This window comes from Tachysurus vachellii, chromosome 15 (assembly GCF_030014155.1).
Source record: "Tachysurus vachellii isolate PV-2020 chromosome 15, HZAU_Pvac_v1, whole genome shotgun sequence".
NCBI classification, from domain to species: Eukaryota; Metazoa; Chordata; class Actinopteri; order Siluriformes; family Bagridae; genus Tachysurus; species Tachysurus vachellii.
This window is the reverse complement of record NC_083474.1, coordinates 9,326,826-9,341,959: the sequence shown is the minus strand read 5'-3', so window position 1 is coordinate 9,341,959 and position 15,134 is coordinate 9,326,826. Positions and strand designations below refer to the sequence as shown.

General features: G+C 36.8%; 2 protein-coding genes across 2 annotated transcripts; one reads left to right on the top strand and one right to left on the bottom strand.

The window, feature by feature from the left end:
• The first annotated feature begins 265 nt into the window (after positions 1–265).
• Positions 266–3,904, top strand: LOC132858537 (cytochrome c oxidase subunit 7A2, mitochondrial). Its single transcript, XM_060888921.1, has 4 exons — positions 266–407; positions 3,317–3,403; positions 3,550–3,634; positions 3,728–3,904. The coding sequence occupies exons 1-4, from the start codon at positions 393–395 to the stop codon at positions 3,787–3,789; spliced, it is 249 nt and encodes an 82-aa protein (XP_060744904.1). The 5' UTR covers positions 266–392; the 3' UTR covers positions 3,790–3,904.
• A 1,865-nt stretch (positions 3,905–5,769) lies between these two features.
• On the bottom strand, positions 5,770–11,819 carry chp2 (calcineurin-like EF-hand protein 2). The gene is made up of 7 exons (XM_060888727.1): positions 11,648–11,819; positions 9,916–9,988; positions 9,759–9,839; positions 8,843–8,967; positions 8,666–8,727; positions 7,361–7,483; positions 5,770–6,823 (listed from the first exon to the last, which is right to left on the bottom strand). The coding sequence occupies exons 1-7, from the start codon at positions 11,712–11,714 to the stop codon at positions 6,770–6,772; spliced, it is 585 nt and encodes a 194-aa protein (XP_060744710.1). The 5' UTR covers positions 11,715–11,819; the 3' UTR covers positions 5,770–6,769.
• Between the last annotated feature and the right edge of the window lie 3,315 nt (positions 11,820–15,134).

Sequence of the window (15,134 nt, the reverse complement as noted above, 5' to 3'; positions counted from 1 at the left end):
AGTTGGCTTACTGCTTAACATTAGATATATTCAAAGTGGAATATTCACATAAAATGTTGTGATTATTTATTTGCTATTTTAATCCACGCAGGCATTAAAAGCTATTTACTAGTTAGATAATAATGTAGTTCAACAACGACACTGACGGAATATTTTCTAGTCTTTTCTCATATTGTTAATTCTGTCCTTTACTTTGTGGTACTTCTGACAAACAGATATGAGGCAAAGCTTAAAGCCAGATGTAGTTTGTTCTGTCCTGTACACCATACTTGGCATCTGTTCAAGAGCTCTCTGGTGTGTGTGTGTGTGTGTGTGTGTGTGTGTGTGTGTGTGTGTGTGTTCTTGTACGGCCTCACTCTAAACAAGCAGCAGGACATTTCGCAGAGTCGGACATGAGACACTTATTGGTAACTACTTTTGTATTCTTTCTACATTGTCTTGTTATTGGCTACAACACTTTATTTATTCTATATAGAGAAAAATGTAACTTGATTAAAAAATAAAGTAACTTGTTCCTGTAAGCAGGCAAATATACCTTGACCTCTGTACTTGTATGTACTTCTTGTGTGTGACTAAGGGAAAGAGTAAAGAAGTTCTGTCTCAGACTGATGTTTTAATAGTCTGCTTTTACGTTCAGGAAATAAATAATAAAATATAAAAACATGCAGCAGGAATTCAGGAAATGTGTTGACCAGTGATAAAGTTTCTGCTTATACTGAGGGAGCTGCTTTATAAGGAAGCTGAAGAGTGATTTAAATGGGACATTGTAAATATTTCATCTTAATCGGTTCTCTGAAGTCACCTTCTGTAGAATAAAATATCCAAAAGGCCTTTTTTGTGATCTTTTGTGCATCTCAAACATTCCTTGTTTTGCTGTAAATTGTGGTTTCGCTGAAATAGAAAAGAAAGAGGTCACTTCAGTGTCACTGACACACAGTCCTGCTTTAGCTTGTGTACATGTGGAGGCACACATATGTTATGGACGTCAAGAGCTTCTCTGTCCCACCCCTATCAGTGATCTGTGCTCTGATTGGTCTGTCAACATCTTGCACGGTCCCAATAGGCTAAATACACAAGCGACTCCATTTTCACTTGCACATTTGACCTTGGACACCATAACACCCACTTTCATGACTGATTAATGTGTAGCAAACAGGTGACTGGACTCAGTACACTTCCTGCTCAAATCTACTGAGAGCTGCTTCATGAAATATAGTGGTAGAAAACTGACCGAAGCTCCACAACACCTTTAATCTTCCTGAGTTTAATATGTGTATGAATAACCACAGAAGTGATTCTCACAAAAGTGATAGTGTACTTAAGTGTGCTAAAACAATTTTACCATCAAGAGTACGAATGTACAAATGCACGTATCTTGTTTCTTTGTGGAAAAAATAATCTTTGTTGTTATGGCTCAGCATCAAGACCCTAGAGTTGATATTATACTATGTTAAAGCAAAGAAAGAAATGTAAGATTAGAGGATTTACAGTGAGTATATATATATATATATTTTAATATATTTTCACTGTCATGCAGATTATTAATCTAAATCAATCATGTGGAAGCATCACAACACATAAACCCCTGCAGATACAGATCAAGAGCTTCACTTAATGTTCACTGAATTAAACTGAGCCATGGATATTGTGCTTGATAGACTGGTTTCATAACAACGTGTTGATTTCCTTCTAGGATTTTCACACATAACAGAATTTACATAAAATTTACAAATTTACATAGAAGGGTTTGAAAAAACTGAGTGAGTGACAGTTCTGTGGATATTGTTGATGCCTTGTTGATAAGAGGGTCAGAAGAAAACCTCCAGAAAGCTTCTAGCTGCTAGGAAAAATAAAGTAACTCATATAATCACTCGGGGGCACGGTGGCTTAGTGGTTAGCACGTTCGCCTCACACCTCCAGGGTTGGAGGTTCGATTCCCGCCTCCACCTTGTGTGTGTGGAGTTTGCATGTTCTCCCCGTGCCTCGGGGGTTTCCTCCAGGTACTCCGGTTTCCTCCCCTGGTCCAAAGACATGCATGTTAGGTTGATTGGCATCTCTGGAAAATTGTCCGTAGTGTGTGATTGCGTGAGTGAATGAGTGTGTGTGTGCCCCATGATGGGTTCGCACTCCGTCCAGGGTGTATCCTGCCTTGATGCCCGATGACGCCTGACCCGAGGTAGTTCAGATAAGCGGTAGAAAATGAATGAATGAATATAATCACTCTTTATAACCACGGTGAGAAGAAAAGCATCTCAGTATGCAGACATATCATATGTAAGAAAAGTGCTTCAGTTACAGAATCACTTTGAATTGTCAGACGATTGTATTTTACATTTTCAAAATCAAATGGAGATTGTTTTATGTCTTTTACTTAAGCAGTCACATTAATTGTTAAAAGTCCAGTAACTCCAAATTGAAAATTACAGCCTGGAGAATGAGTTGCTTCAAATATATTAAGACAATATTAAAATCTTCCATCACATTACACTGGGTGTATTTCATGCTACACTTCTGGCAGTTTTTACCTGTAAAAGTGTTTTTTTTTTGTTTTTTTTTAAAGATGCAGTAGACTTTTTTTTCATAGTGATTGGGCTGTATGTAAAATGATTACTCTGAGCATTGCTCTAGAATTAGATGATCAAGTGGAGACCCACACAAGGATCCTGATACTTCTTCTAACAGCAACCTTAAAATACTGTTTAATATATGTAAGAGCTAAACTATCAGAAAACAACAGAAATGATTTCCTTTTGTTTCTTCTACAGCCAAATATCTGAATGAAAACCTTGTTTTCTTAAGACAATAAGGTTCATAAGAATAAGGTGGCATCACTGAATTTACAGAAACTCTACAGAAAGAAGGTGAAACAAAAACTCAATAACAATATACACTATATAAGAGCAATCTGATCAATCAGAGCAAGATGTGCTTGTGAGCATGAATTTCATCCAGTTATATCCTCCTCCTATAATAATCACCTCCACTCTTCTGGAAGGTTTCACTAGAGCGTGACTGTAGGGATTTGTCATCATTTAGCTACAAGAGCATTAGTAAGATCAGACACTGATGCTGTGTGAAGAGATCTTTTTGTTGGTGTTGAGGTTAGGTCTGTGTGCAGGACACTCACATTCTTCCACTTCAACCTCAGTAAACCTTCATGTCTTCATGGAGCTCGATTTGTGCACAGGAGCACAGTCATGCAAGAACATGATTGATGAACAGTACACATGCTAGATGAAACTGTTCAGCTCCAAGTTTTTCCATGTTGATTGTAATATACCATACCTTTACTACACTTTGTGTGAAATTTCTACAGAGCCTTCAACGTGTGGCCACCAGGGCCTTCAATACAACAGCCAGGCAAATGAGGAACAGGGTTCCAGAGAAGCAGAAGCTTTTCCAGGTGAGCAGCATGTTGCCGTTAAACATTCTTTCCTTGATGGATCGCAATCTAGTTTTGTCCTCCATCCAGTATTTTAAAAAGTGTATTTCATGAAGTGTATAAGAGAAAACATGACTGCAATATATTTAACCAACCCTGTCTTTTAGGAGGATAATGGTTTGCCTGTCCACATCAAAGGGGGAAGCACTGACATGCTCCTCTACCGTGTAACCATGACCCTCACTATTGTTGGTAAGATAAAGCATCATATGATTCTAATCTCTGACTCCAGTCTGAAGCTCTCAGTGCATTATTGCTAAATCTCATCTATCTGGTTGTGTTTAGGCACTGGGTTTTCCTGTTACTGGCTTCTGGTGGCTTCGATGCCCAAAAGCAAAGCAGAATAAGAAGAGGACCTGAGAAAACTGTTCATGTGTCATATGAATGGATTTTAAATGACTTCCTACTGTACAGACAATTCTGATTAAAGACATTCTTGATGTTTAGTGTGTATAAAGTAAATGTTGACACTGTGTTTCTTTCATACAGCAACACTAGTACCTTCACATTACACAACAATAATGAAAAAAAAAAAATCATAACGTTTTGACTTAGCTGCCACCTAGTGTTCACGTGAGAAAACACAGTTCAATTCAATGACTATATACTGTAGGTCTATAATGACAGGGATTCAAACAGTGACGTCAGAGTGTCTTTGAGGCCCTCTAGTGGATGGTTGCAGTAATTCCCAAATTCTTTTTGGGAATAGAGTTCTATTGATTTTACAGTAAAGTCAAATATTAATATCTGGAATATATAGAAGGATTGTTTTAGACATTACAGTCAAGATTCATGACTGCTCATACAAATCCAACACAGACCTAAAGACTGATAGTTAAATGAATATCAAAGATATTATTGATCTGCTATAAAATGTTGTAACGTACCCTCAGCACAGGAGTTCTTTGCTAGAAAGTGTTCTCTAGAATTATTTTCATGTCTTTGTACTGAGAATATAACTAAGAAACCACTGTGAGTAATAATGAGAACTTTCACGAGATAAAACAACAAACCAAATTCAAGTAAATTAAAAAAATAGGAAAACAAAATATAACAATAAACTTCTATAACGGTGCAAGTAACTGTGCTCAGAATGAACTAATCATATCATATTCACTCTGGTGTTCAGAAGTTGCTGCAGTGGGGCTGCTGGGCTCCATACTGATGAACAAACAGCTTAAAATATACAAGATCAAGAAAATATTCACCTTCTAAAATGACAGCTCAAAGCACAAAATAAGGTCAATAAAGAAATGGCTTCAGAAGAAGAATATCAATATTTTGGAATGGCTCAGTCAGAATCCAGAACTAAATCCCATCAAAAACCTCCTTACACTTTGATAGATCTGGAGCATTTTCGTGAGAAAGACTAGAATAACTTGTCATTATACTCAAAAGGTGTTTTAAAAACATTAGTTTATGCGTGTGCACTCTTGCTACTGTTACTAATTTCTATTAGTTTATCAAGATAAATCATGTCGGGGGGCACGGTGGCTTAGTGGTTAGCACGTTTGCCTCACACCTCCAGGGTCGGGGTTCGATTCCTGCCTCCACCTTGTGTGTGTGGAGTTTGCATGTTCTCCCCGTGCCTCGGGGGTTTCCTCCGGGTACTCTGGTTTCCTCCTCCGGTCCAAAGACGTGCATGGTAGGTTGATTGGCATCTCTGTAAAAATTGTCCCTAGTGTGTGAGTGAATGAATGTGTGTGTGCCCTGTGATGGGTTGGCACTCCATCCAGGGTGTATCTTGCCTTGATGCCCAATGACGCCTGAGATAGGCACAGGCTCCCCGTGACCCGAGGTAGTTTGGTTAAGCGGTAGAAGATGAATGAATGATAAATCATGTCAGCTTCTTCTACCTACAATTTTAACAGGGGTGTGTAGACTTCATTTGACCTACTGTGCGTAATGGCAATCATTAAATAAATACGACAATTATTTAATTAATAATATCATTCTTTTAAAGTCCACAATTTTTTACACATGGAGGACATCAGAGACAGCATCTTAACAATTTATATCTTGAGATGATTATTACAGCTCGTACTAATCGTGCAGCAAGGTAATGTCAATATGCGAGAATCCTACTGGATTTTTATTTTGAATTCATTTCCATGCCTTCATTTCATTCTCACACACACTTCGCACACATACACACACACTCTCATACACACACTCATATATACAAACACACACACACATTATATTAGCTTAACTTCTCCTCAATTAACATTTCTTCTGCATTAAACAAACCCATTGTGCCACAGAGCAAACTGTGTGTTTATTTCTTCAGGTTTTTACTCGGTCACAAAATACAATACAATAAAAAAGGGAAGTACAAATGCATTTTTATTATAATTTTTTTAAAACAGTTAATACAAATTCCAACCTTGCATACACAAACATGCTTTTGAAAGCAATGTGGTTTATATGGAAGGCTTTTTGTCACCATGGTTACATAAAGGCTCTTTAAAATCAGTAGGATTATTGAGGTAGGCATTGGATAAAAATTCATTACACCAACACTTGGAATAGAGAAGACTGCATACAAAAATGTCTATTTAACAACATTGAGCCCTGTTTGATATTTGTAGTGGCAGTAGTTTTAAAAAAAAAAAATACGCTTTACAAGGTAAATACTTTTAGTGAGATCTCTCATTAGGATCAATAATTATATTTACTGTATATACACTTTGGCATAAACATGCTTTCTAAGAAGCAGTTAAGCATTTGAGAAGAAGTTGTATAGTATATTACTGTGAGAAAAAATGACCAACAAAAGCTAAGATTGGGGGAAAAAAATTCAAACCAATTAATGATTTAGCTTGACAAAAGCTATGTCTTCTAAACCTCGTGCTAATTGCTAAAATATTTGGGCCTGGGCAACAGGAATTTCTTAACAAATATGTAGTTATGCATGTCGATATTCTCAAATCGTTTTATTTTCACAGTTCATCTTTTGGGGTCTAGACTGCCATACCTGTTATTATCAGGATGTTTATGTAGGAACTACGTTTACCCCAGAAACTGTGAGATGCACACAGTAGCAAGTTCATTCTCAACAAATGTATAAAATCATGCATAGTCACAGTAAAGCCAGCCGAAATAAAAAACACCATCAGACATCAAAACGGCTTATACCAAATATCACACTGACTGAAATAGGACTAAAATCCATATTTCACCAAATACCTTTCACTTATACATTATTCACAATGTCAATAGGCCACATAAAAGAACAGCATTCCAGTAAAGATGATAAAAACACATTTTCCATGTTTGTAGTGAAAGCAGACTAATCCTTTGTGCTTCTTGAAAGCTGGTGACGCTTCAGCGCAGGAAGCGGATACTCATCTTGTGGTCAATGTCGACCTTTTCTAGAGACTAAAGCAAAGAAAGAATATCAGATATCAATCTGAGCTCCACAACAATGTTGGACATGCTTAGAAATGAAACTGTTTATACCACAGTGCTCTTGAATGCTCTGTTCTAACTGGGGAGAAAGTTTTAGTTTCTGTAATAACGGCTCTGAGGGTAGTTCTAGCTGCAAGGTTTATTTAATGCTTTTGGTCTAATATCTTCATCATTTCTTGGTGTAGTAACTTATACGAAGAGCTGGATGACAAAATCCACGCACGCACGCACGTTTCTTGGACGATCTTCAAAATAAACTTTAACTGAGGAATAAAATGTTTCTTGACATCCTGTTATTGTGAATCATCAACTTCATGGTGGTAAAACAACTATAACTGTTTTACTGTAACAGCATGTCTGTCGTTTTTTAGTTCACACACAGTAAACATCTTTATGGGTTCCTATTAACACTGAATAAACTTGCAACATGATGCATGAAACAAGGATGATAAAAACAACTAAAATGCCACTGACAGATCATTTATGGTGCATAATGCAATATGTTACCTTCCGAAACTCTTCAAAAGATATGGCTTCATCGTTGTCTAGGTCGGCCTCTTGAATAGTGCGGTCTACTATGCACTCCAGTTGTTCTTCTGTTACCTGGCTCTCCAGCATGGCCCGAAGAACCTGCCAATGATTTTCAGCTCTTATTTACTTTGAGTGAAAAAAGTTATAAAGTTTAATAATTAACATCAGACACAAATTATGCTAACAGTAGGTCTCAGTTATCAAACTGAATACTAGCAGAATATTTGTAAATCAAACAAACAAGCATTTTTTGAAGATATTCAGTGTTCATAAAAATCCTATTCCTGAGCCTGTAAACACATTACATCCTACGCTGTGCTTTTACAACACATCACTGGAGAGGGCACGCTCTGTTTTCATGTCAAACCATTTTCAATTGTCAAACCAGAGGTATTGGCCTCTTCTGAGATTGTTATGCTGTTAAATAATTCAGATTTCTATTTGTTTTGTGGACATCGCAAAATGCAAATCAGCTGTGCTTTGCATGTGCCTTGCAATATACAGGTGATTGCTGACATCCTATAGGTCCTTGCAATATATAGGTTATTGCTGACAGCTGAGTTCCTAGACTCTTCCAGACCTACTTCATCAATCCTGATGTTCTAGTCCTGGTTAGAGTCTCGTCACCTGGTGTGCACACTGCTGGGGATTGATCTGTATGGACAGACAGTGACTCATGGGATTGCCACCCAGATACTGTCATGCCTTCTTTGAACCACGGTCACGTGAATCAGCCAGCTTTATGGTCGGGTCTTAATCCGCGATCATTTGAAGTTTTCGGCAGGAAAGAATTAGTGTTGGATCTGTGGTTAACTTGAAAACTGTGCTGACACATTAGTTCACTCAACTACAAATGGTTGTATTAAGGACATTATTTACTTTGACATTATTTACTGTCCAGTGTCACCCAAATGAGGATGGGTTTGCTTCTAAGTCTGGTTCCTCTCAAGGTTTCTTCCTCATATCATCTCAGGGAGTTCTTCCTTGCCACCATCGCCTCTGGCTTGCTCATTAAGGATAGATACAAATTTGAGATACAAAGTAACTTAATTTTAAACTTTAAACTTTTTTTATTCTGTTTCTATACTTCCGTAAAGCTGCTTTAAGACATAGTGAATTGTTAAAAGTGCTATGCAAATAAACTGAAATGAACTGAATTGGTTGGTGTTTATAAATGTGTGCGAGCAGGAAGAAAACCGGCACTTCCAAAGCCACTAACATTTGCATACAACTTAACTACAACATTGAGACATGAGGCGCAGCATACTCATGTGCACTGACCTGTAAGAGCTCATTTCTGGAAATCTTGCCATCCTTGTCCTGATCATACAACTGAAAGGCAACTACAGAAGCATCGACTTTAGAGATGAGAATTCACATGAGATACATCAGGACAAAATATCTTGAAGCAGATAACATGCAGATCTCTCCTTTTACCAGAAAGTACCATAAACGTACACTTCAGTTTGTTGATTCTGCTGTTAATGGGGTCAGGCGAGTTGGGCTCTTTGGATCGGCTTTTATCGACGGGCCGAAAATGCGCCAAGATCCTCACAAATGATGGGAAGTCCAGTGTTTCCTGTCTGAAGATGACAATCATTTAGTTTCATTCGCAGACATTTTAGGAAGACAAAAGTACTTTTTTTCTTTTTAAATATCTGCCTTTTAGCCAACACCTTTTTTTTTGTCACTTGAAATGATTCCTGTACAAAAGACGGAATGAAAACTTTTGTAGTTATAAAGAAATAACAGTTTGGGTCAGTTAATATTTCTAGGCCACAAAACAAGAATCCTATAGCTATAAATTATTAGGTTGTGACCATGAATTGTGTAGTGCACATGTTCTACAGTTTGTTACTGTATTTAGCTGGAATGACAACAAAATCTATTCACTTGGAGAATCTGCTTGAAGCACACATGCTAGTAGTATATCCATGTCACAATTCTAGTGACACCCTACACTTATCCACAGCAACCTCATTTTATAACACTTTTTAACAGCTGAGCAATTGAGGGTTAAGGGCCAAGTGGCAGCTTTGTGAACCTAGGATTCGGGCTCACAACCTTCTGATCAAAAGCTCCACGCCTTATCCGCCGAGCTAGCATACCACCACACCCTCAATATAGACATCCCTACACCATTCAGTGTTATGTTGGTTTTTGATTGGTTCTGTTTGGATGAACAGATGTAAAAGTGTCCTTAATAATAACTTCTAATCTCTAGGACATTAGCTACACTTATGCACAACTGGGGTTTAATTCACCCACTTGTAATAATCTAATAAACTAATCAAAATCTAAATTATTTCTTATACAGCAAATAAGATACATCATTTGCAGAAACAAAGCTTAATAAGCGATGATATCCACTTACCCAGAAGTAAAGAAGGCCCCTATTATTCTGTCACATATAGGATTCATGGCCAGCTCCTTTATGGCTTCAAAGTCCTGTACACTTTGAGAAAAGCAGGTTCATTTCACTTTGGCCAAGTAACTACTAATTTAAAAAAAATTAATCTGAAGCACTTTACCTAAGATGACCCTTGCTGTCTTTGTCCAGAGATTGGTAACGGTCATATAGACGAACCAGGTGTGCACCAGTGACTGCAAAAAACACAAAGCACATTTTATAATGGTGACGTCTTTTAACAAGTGTACACTCCGGCACCAGTTTATTACATACACCTTGACTGTATCTACACTTAATGGGATTTATTAAAAAGTGACTCTGACAAATACAGCTACAGAAATTCCATGTTGATATTAATGTGCATGTTCAAACACATTATTGGTCCAGTAATAACATCTTATTCACATAAACCTAATTCTAATAACAGATTAAAAACATTGTAGTGATTAACAAAGAACAGCATATAATCACTGATATTAAGTTTACCAAGTTTATTAAGTTTATTATTTACTGAGTTTATTAAGATATTGTGTTTACGTCTTGTTAAATTATGTTAGAATATGTTAGAACAAGTTACAATATATTATGTTATAATGTTATGTAGCTATAGACAGTCACTCGTCCATCCCTTTCCACCTTCTAACATCCTACGTCCTGAAGTATAAAGTCTCATGGAGGTTCTATAAAAAGCATGTTGCATGTGTTTCTCATTAATAAATAAAAAATTGTAATCGTTGGCAAATCGCTGTTGTATGAAAATACTCTGACACACAAATTCAAGAACTACTACAACAGTGTGCTAGGATTTTAAAATACTGAGCTGGAAAACCTAGCCTGTTCTTTAAGGGACTCTTCTCAACTCAGTAGAGACAGTGAGGTTTCTAACAGTGATCCTGCTAAATCTTATACACTTCTAACAACCACACATCATGCCAGTGTCGCTACTCGGACAATATCTGGTCAGTGGGGGTTCAACTAGAGTCAGTGATGGCTTATTTTGGATATTACTTATTAATGCCCCAGGGTTATTTTACACACGTTATTTTTTTTACATTTATGCCAATCGGCAGACGTCCTTAACCAGAACGACTTACATTTTTATCTTGTTTTATACAACTGAGCAGTTGAGGGATTAAGTACCTTGCTCACTGGCCAAGCGGTGGCACCTTTAGTAGGCACAATAAAGGACATTGGAGTAAATAACATCACGCAAATACTCATGACCATATTTCATACGCAGCTTCTCAATCATAAAAAAATAAATATAATATAATAATAATAATATAATAAATTAAGCTAAATGGAGATCACGCAGGTCTAGAGGTGTTTCATTCACTCTGACATGACCATCACTGAAAGTCTGCATAAATATACATTCAGGGCTCGAAAGAAAGTGGCCCAGATTCACTTCTTCATATCACATTTGCAGCATTTAGCAGACACCCGTATGCACTTTTTTTTTAATACACTTGAGGGTTAAGGGGCCTTGCTCAGGGGCCCAGCAATGGCAGCCTGGTGGACGTGGGACTCGAACTCACAACCTTCCGAGCTTAAGTCCAGCACCTTAACCACTAGGCTACACCTGATCAGGTCCCACTCACGTTTCTGTACCAACTTTCTCTTTCTCCTTTTTTACTGTAAAACAAAACGCTACTTATTACAAACAAGCTTTAATAATAATGATAATAATAATAATAAAAGATTCGTCTTAGTTGCATGAAAATGTAAGAAAAGAAACTATTTCTTTTGGCACATCGAGGTAAAGCTGGAAATATTAACCTATATTCTTATAAACAAACAAACAAAACAAAACAAAAAAAGGTAAACAAAAACAAATTAAAATCTCTACTTACAACCAGTTTCTCTCATTAAATCCTCCGCGTTTGGTATTTTGGCTAGTTCAGAGCTGGTCGACCCCATTTCATACTCCTGTCTATGTAATACTTGATACTGAGTGTTTTATTATAACAAAACTGATGCAGTGTTTAAATCATGACCACCGTGACGATAAACTACACCCGAACAGGCAAGCGTGCTTGTGTTAGCTTAATGATTGACGGGAGATGTGGCCAATCAGCGGCGCCAATTCCTGCTCAGTAGCCACGCCCATTCGCATTGTAATCAGACTCCTATCAAAACAACGGATGTGTTCGAGTTCAAATAAAACTGCGCGAGACTCAACAAGAACAAATATTTTCTGGCTTGTTTTGGATGACGACACAAATTTAGCAGTGCCGATGTTTCTACCCTCAAAAGAAGACTTTCTATAACCAGTGATAGAATGGAACTGTACCCTAATGAACACTGGATGGCGCCATTACATTTTACACATCATTAAAACCTCCTGATTAAAATTGTGCAGGTCCCCGTTGTGCAGCTACTAGAGCTCTGACCCAAAGAGTCATGGGGTCCACAAGACCTCTGAAGGTGTGCTGTGTTATCTGGCACCAAGACGATCAGCAGGTCCTTCTGTGATGTGGGATGGGGATGTGGTGGCCTTATAGCTGAGGTGTTCATCAGTAGGTCATGAGTTTGAATCCCAGGTCCACCAATCTGATACTGCAAGGCCCTTAACCCTCAGTTGTATAAATTGGGGGAAAAATATATATAAGTCACTCTGGATAAGGGTGTCTGGTAAATCCTTCTGTCCATTTTTTTTCTGCAAGACTACACATTTTATTGCTTAATTTATAAAATTATATTGTTTATTTTAAATGAAAAAATGCCCAACTATTTACACCACCTGGTTTAGAAATGACTAAATACCAAGTTTCACAATCTCTTTGCCAAAAAAAGAAAATTGTATGCTCAAAATAAGTCTGTCCTAATTAGTTATTTTGAGCATAATTACAATTACTACTATTACAATTACTACTACAATTACGACTAATAATACTTCCAAATAATACTTCCAACACAAGAACTTTTGTGGATGTAAATTATGCAATACCCAATGATAGTGTATGTATAAGAATATATTTTAATGAGTGTATACTTATTGGAAGTGTTATAGTAATTAGGATAATTGTTGCCTTGTGGTTTGTTTTTTGAGTAGTTTATGTTCTTTGGTTTCTGGATTCTTTCCAATAAAAACATACTTGTACAGTCTGGAAATTCAGACTTTAAATGTGAAATATAATCCTGATACACAGAGTATGCATGAAAAAGGGATAGATAAGTCAGTTAGGGAAAGTCTGTAGTTTTCACAAGTAAATAATGTGTAGTAGAACATGTTGATATTTGACCATGTGAATGGTTTCCCAGGCTGCTATGCAACAGTTTTCATTACTAAATATCAAGTAATGTTAGAAAGTAACACAGTAAGTTAAGACATGCATTAATTAACATTTATTGATGTTTATTTATGTTAAATACATGCATCTGCATTTTTCAATACATGACATATACATTTTTAATACTTGTAGAACACATACATTTATATAATCTTTTTCATTATGGGCTTTTACTCAATGATAAAAAATATGTTGAAAATATTGGTTAATACAGGTATTAATTATTTGCCTTATTTGGTCTATTATATACAAACAACAATCTTAAATTAATACAGTATGTGGAGGCATAATGGCTTGGTGGTTAATGTGTTTGCCTCAAACCTCTGGGCTTGGGATTTGATTCCTGCCTCTGCACTTTATGTGTGGAATTTGCATGTTCTTCCAGTGCTTCAATGGATTTCTCCAGTCTTCTGTTATCCTCACACAGTATAAACACATGTTGTCGGCTGATTGGCATCTCTACATTGTCTGTAGTGTGTTTAAGTGATTATAGCCTACAATGGGCTGGCACCCTGTCCTGGTTGCCTGTTACCATGTGTTGGATACAATGGTTCAGAAAGTTGACGGATGGCTAATGCAAGTTTGAGTTACTTTTTTAAATGTTAGTTATGGTGTATTGCTGACTTTATCTACTGTGTTGAATAACTCTGACAGCTAAAGTATGTATAATGTACTGGTCAGTGCCTGATTTTAGAGGTCTAACTAAGGGCAAAGACCATTAGAACATTTCATTTCACGCCCACACCACAGTGAAGATAGACAGACATTACAACATTCCACTTGGCAGCCATGCTGTTCTCAGAGATATTACAGATCGTGTTACATTTCCAGGTCCACAGTAAAGTTTTGTTCTGTAAAATTACATCCTATTTTAGTCAATAGATATGTTTTTTTTTTTTTTGCTTATAGATAAATTGTTTGCTTAAATAAGGGGATAAATGAGTTGTGTTTCTTGTTACGGCTTTTAATATGCCTATAAAACAGGCATAGCACAGATTCCAGGTACTGAGAAATAAGAGGACTTTGGGGTATTCAGTTGCATGGAGGACTCTCTGAGAACACAGCAACAACCCATCTAATTTCTAAACTTATTTACTATTTATTGTTTTATCCTTGAATATCCATCATTCCAAAAGCAAGTTTATTTGTTTATTTGGTATTTATGTCCTGTGTGTTACATTCTCTATGACTTGATAACTCTGTAAGTGGATTGTGCCATATAATTCATATAATATATATCTTTCTGGACTACATCAATTTCAGGGCACCACACACACACACACACACACACACACACACACACACACACACACACACACACACACACACACACACACAGTAATGCCCAGGGGTGACATAAGACTTGGAGGAGTGACATAAGATAGAACCTGGAGGAGTAGTAGATACTTTTTTTTGTTTGTTTCTCATGTGGTAACAACTGGTTCTGGGAAAACACATTTGATTGATACTTAATTGTGTGGGTGACAGTAATAGGACTGACATCCCCAGTGGCTTATAAGAAAAAAGTGTCTGTGTGTAAAAATATGTCTTTAAATGTCTTTACATTTACATGTCTATTTATATATATTTATATCTTTATATATAAATAATTAAATATTAGCATTAAAAATACACAATCGCACCAATTTGGGGCAACAACTTGTGTGTAGTTGTAGCTCTTTATGCATCTCTGTGTGAATGTCTGTGTGTTTTGGTACAGCTGTTCATCGAGTATTCTGCTATAGGAAATACTGGCCTTGTATCGGTATGAAGCCAGAATTCTTATATTCAATATAAACTGTATTAAAGTGGCAATAAATTGTCACTTAGCCATAATTTGATTACATTAAACAAAATGTGATTAGTTAGAAAGTTCCATGTCCAAGATGGTCCTTATCCTTCCCCTGTCATTTGCAGGCATAAATCAATGTTTTTTTGCCAATCTTTCAGTTTCGGACTTCATAACAAAACACATGGCCATCTCATTGAAAATGATGAAAGTAAACTTCAGGTTCCCCAATCCCTGTGTGACAATCGGCTTATGAAT

What these genes read in the sequence shown, in the direction of transcription:
- LOC132858537 (XM_060888921.1), top strand. An exon ending in AGAAGCAGAAGCTTTTCCAG is followed by an intron (nt 3,404 to 3,549) that starts GTGAGCAGCATG and finishes CCTGTCTTTTAG; the next exon opens with GAGGATAATGGTTTGCCTGT. An exon ending in CATGACCCTCACTATTGTTG is followed by an intron (nt 3,635 to 3,727) that starts GTAAGATAAAGC and finishes GGTTGTGTTTAG; the next exon opens with GCACTGGGTTTTCCTGTTAC.
- chp2 (XM_060888727.1), bottom strand. Translation starts at nt 11,714, where the DNA reads ATGGGGTCGACCAGCTCTGAACTAGCCAAAATACCAAACGCGGAGGAT. An exon ending in TTTAATGAGAGAAACTGGTT is followed by an intron (nt 9,989 to 11,647) that starts GTAAGTAGAGAT and finishes TGTTTTTTGCAG; the next exon opens with TCACTGGTGCACACCTGGTT. An exon ending in CTTTTGAAGAGTTTCGGAAG is followed by an intron (nt 6,824 to 7,360) that starts GTAACATATTGC and finishes TCTTTGCTTTAG; the next exon opens with TCTCTAGAAAAGGTCGACAT.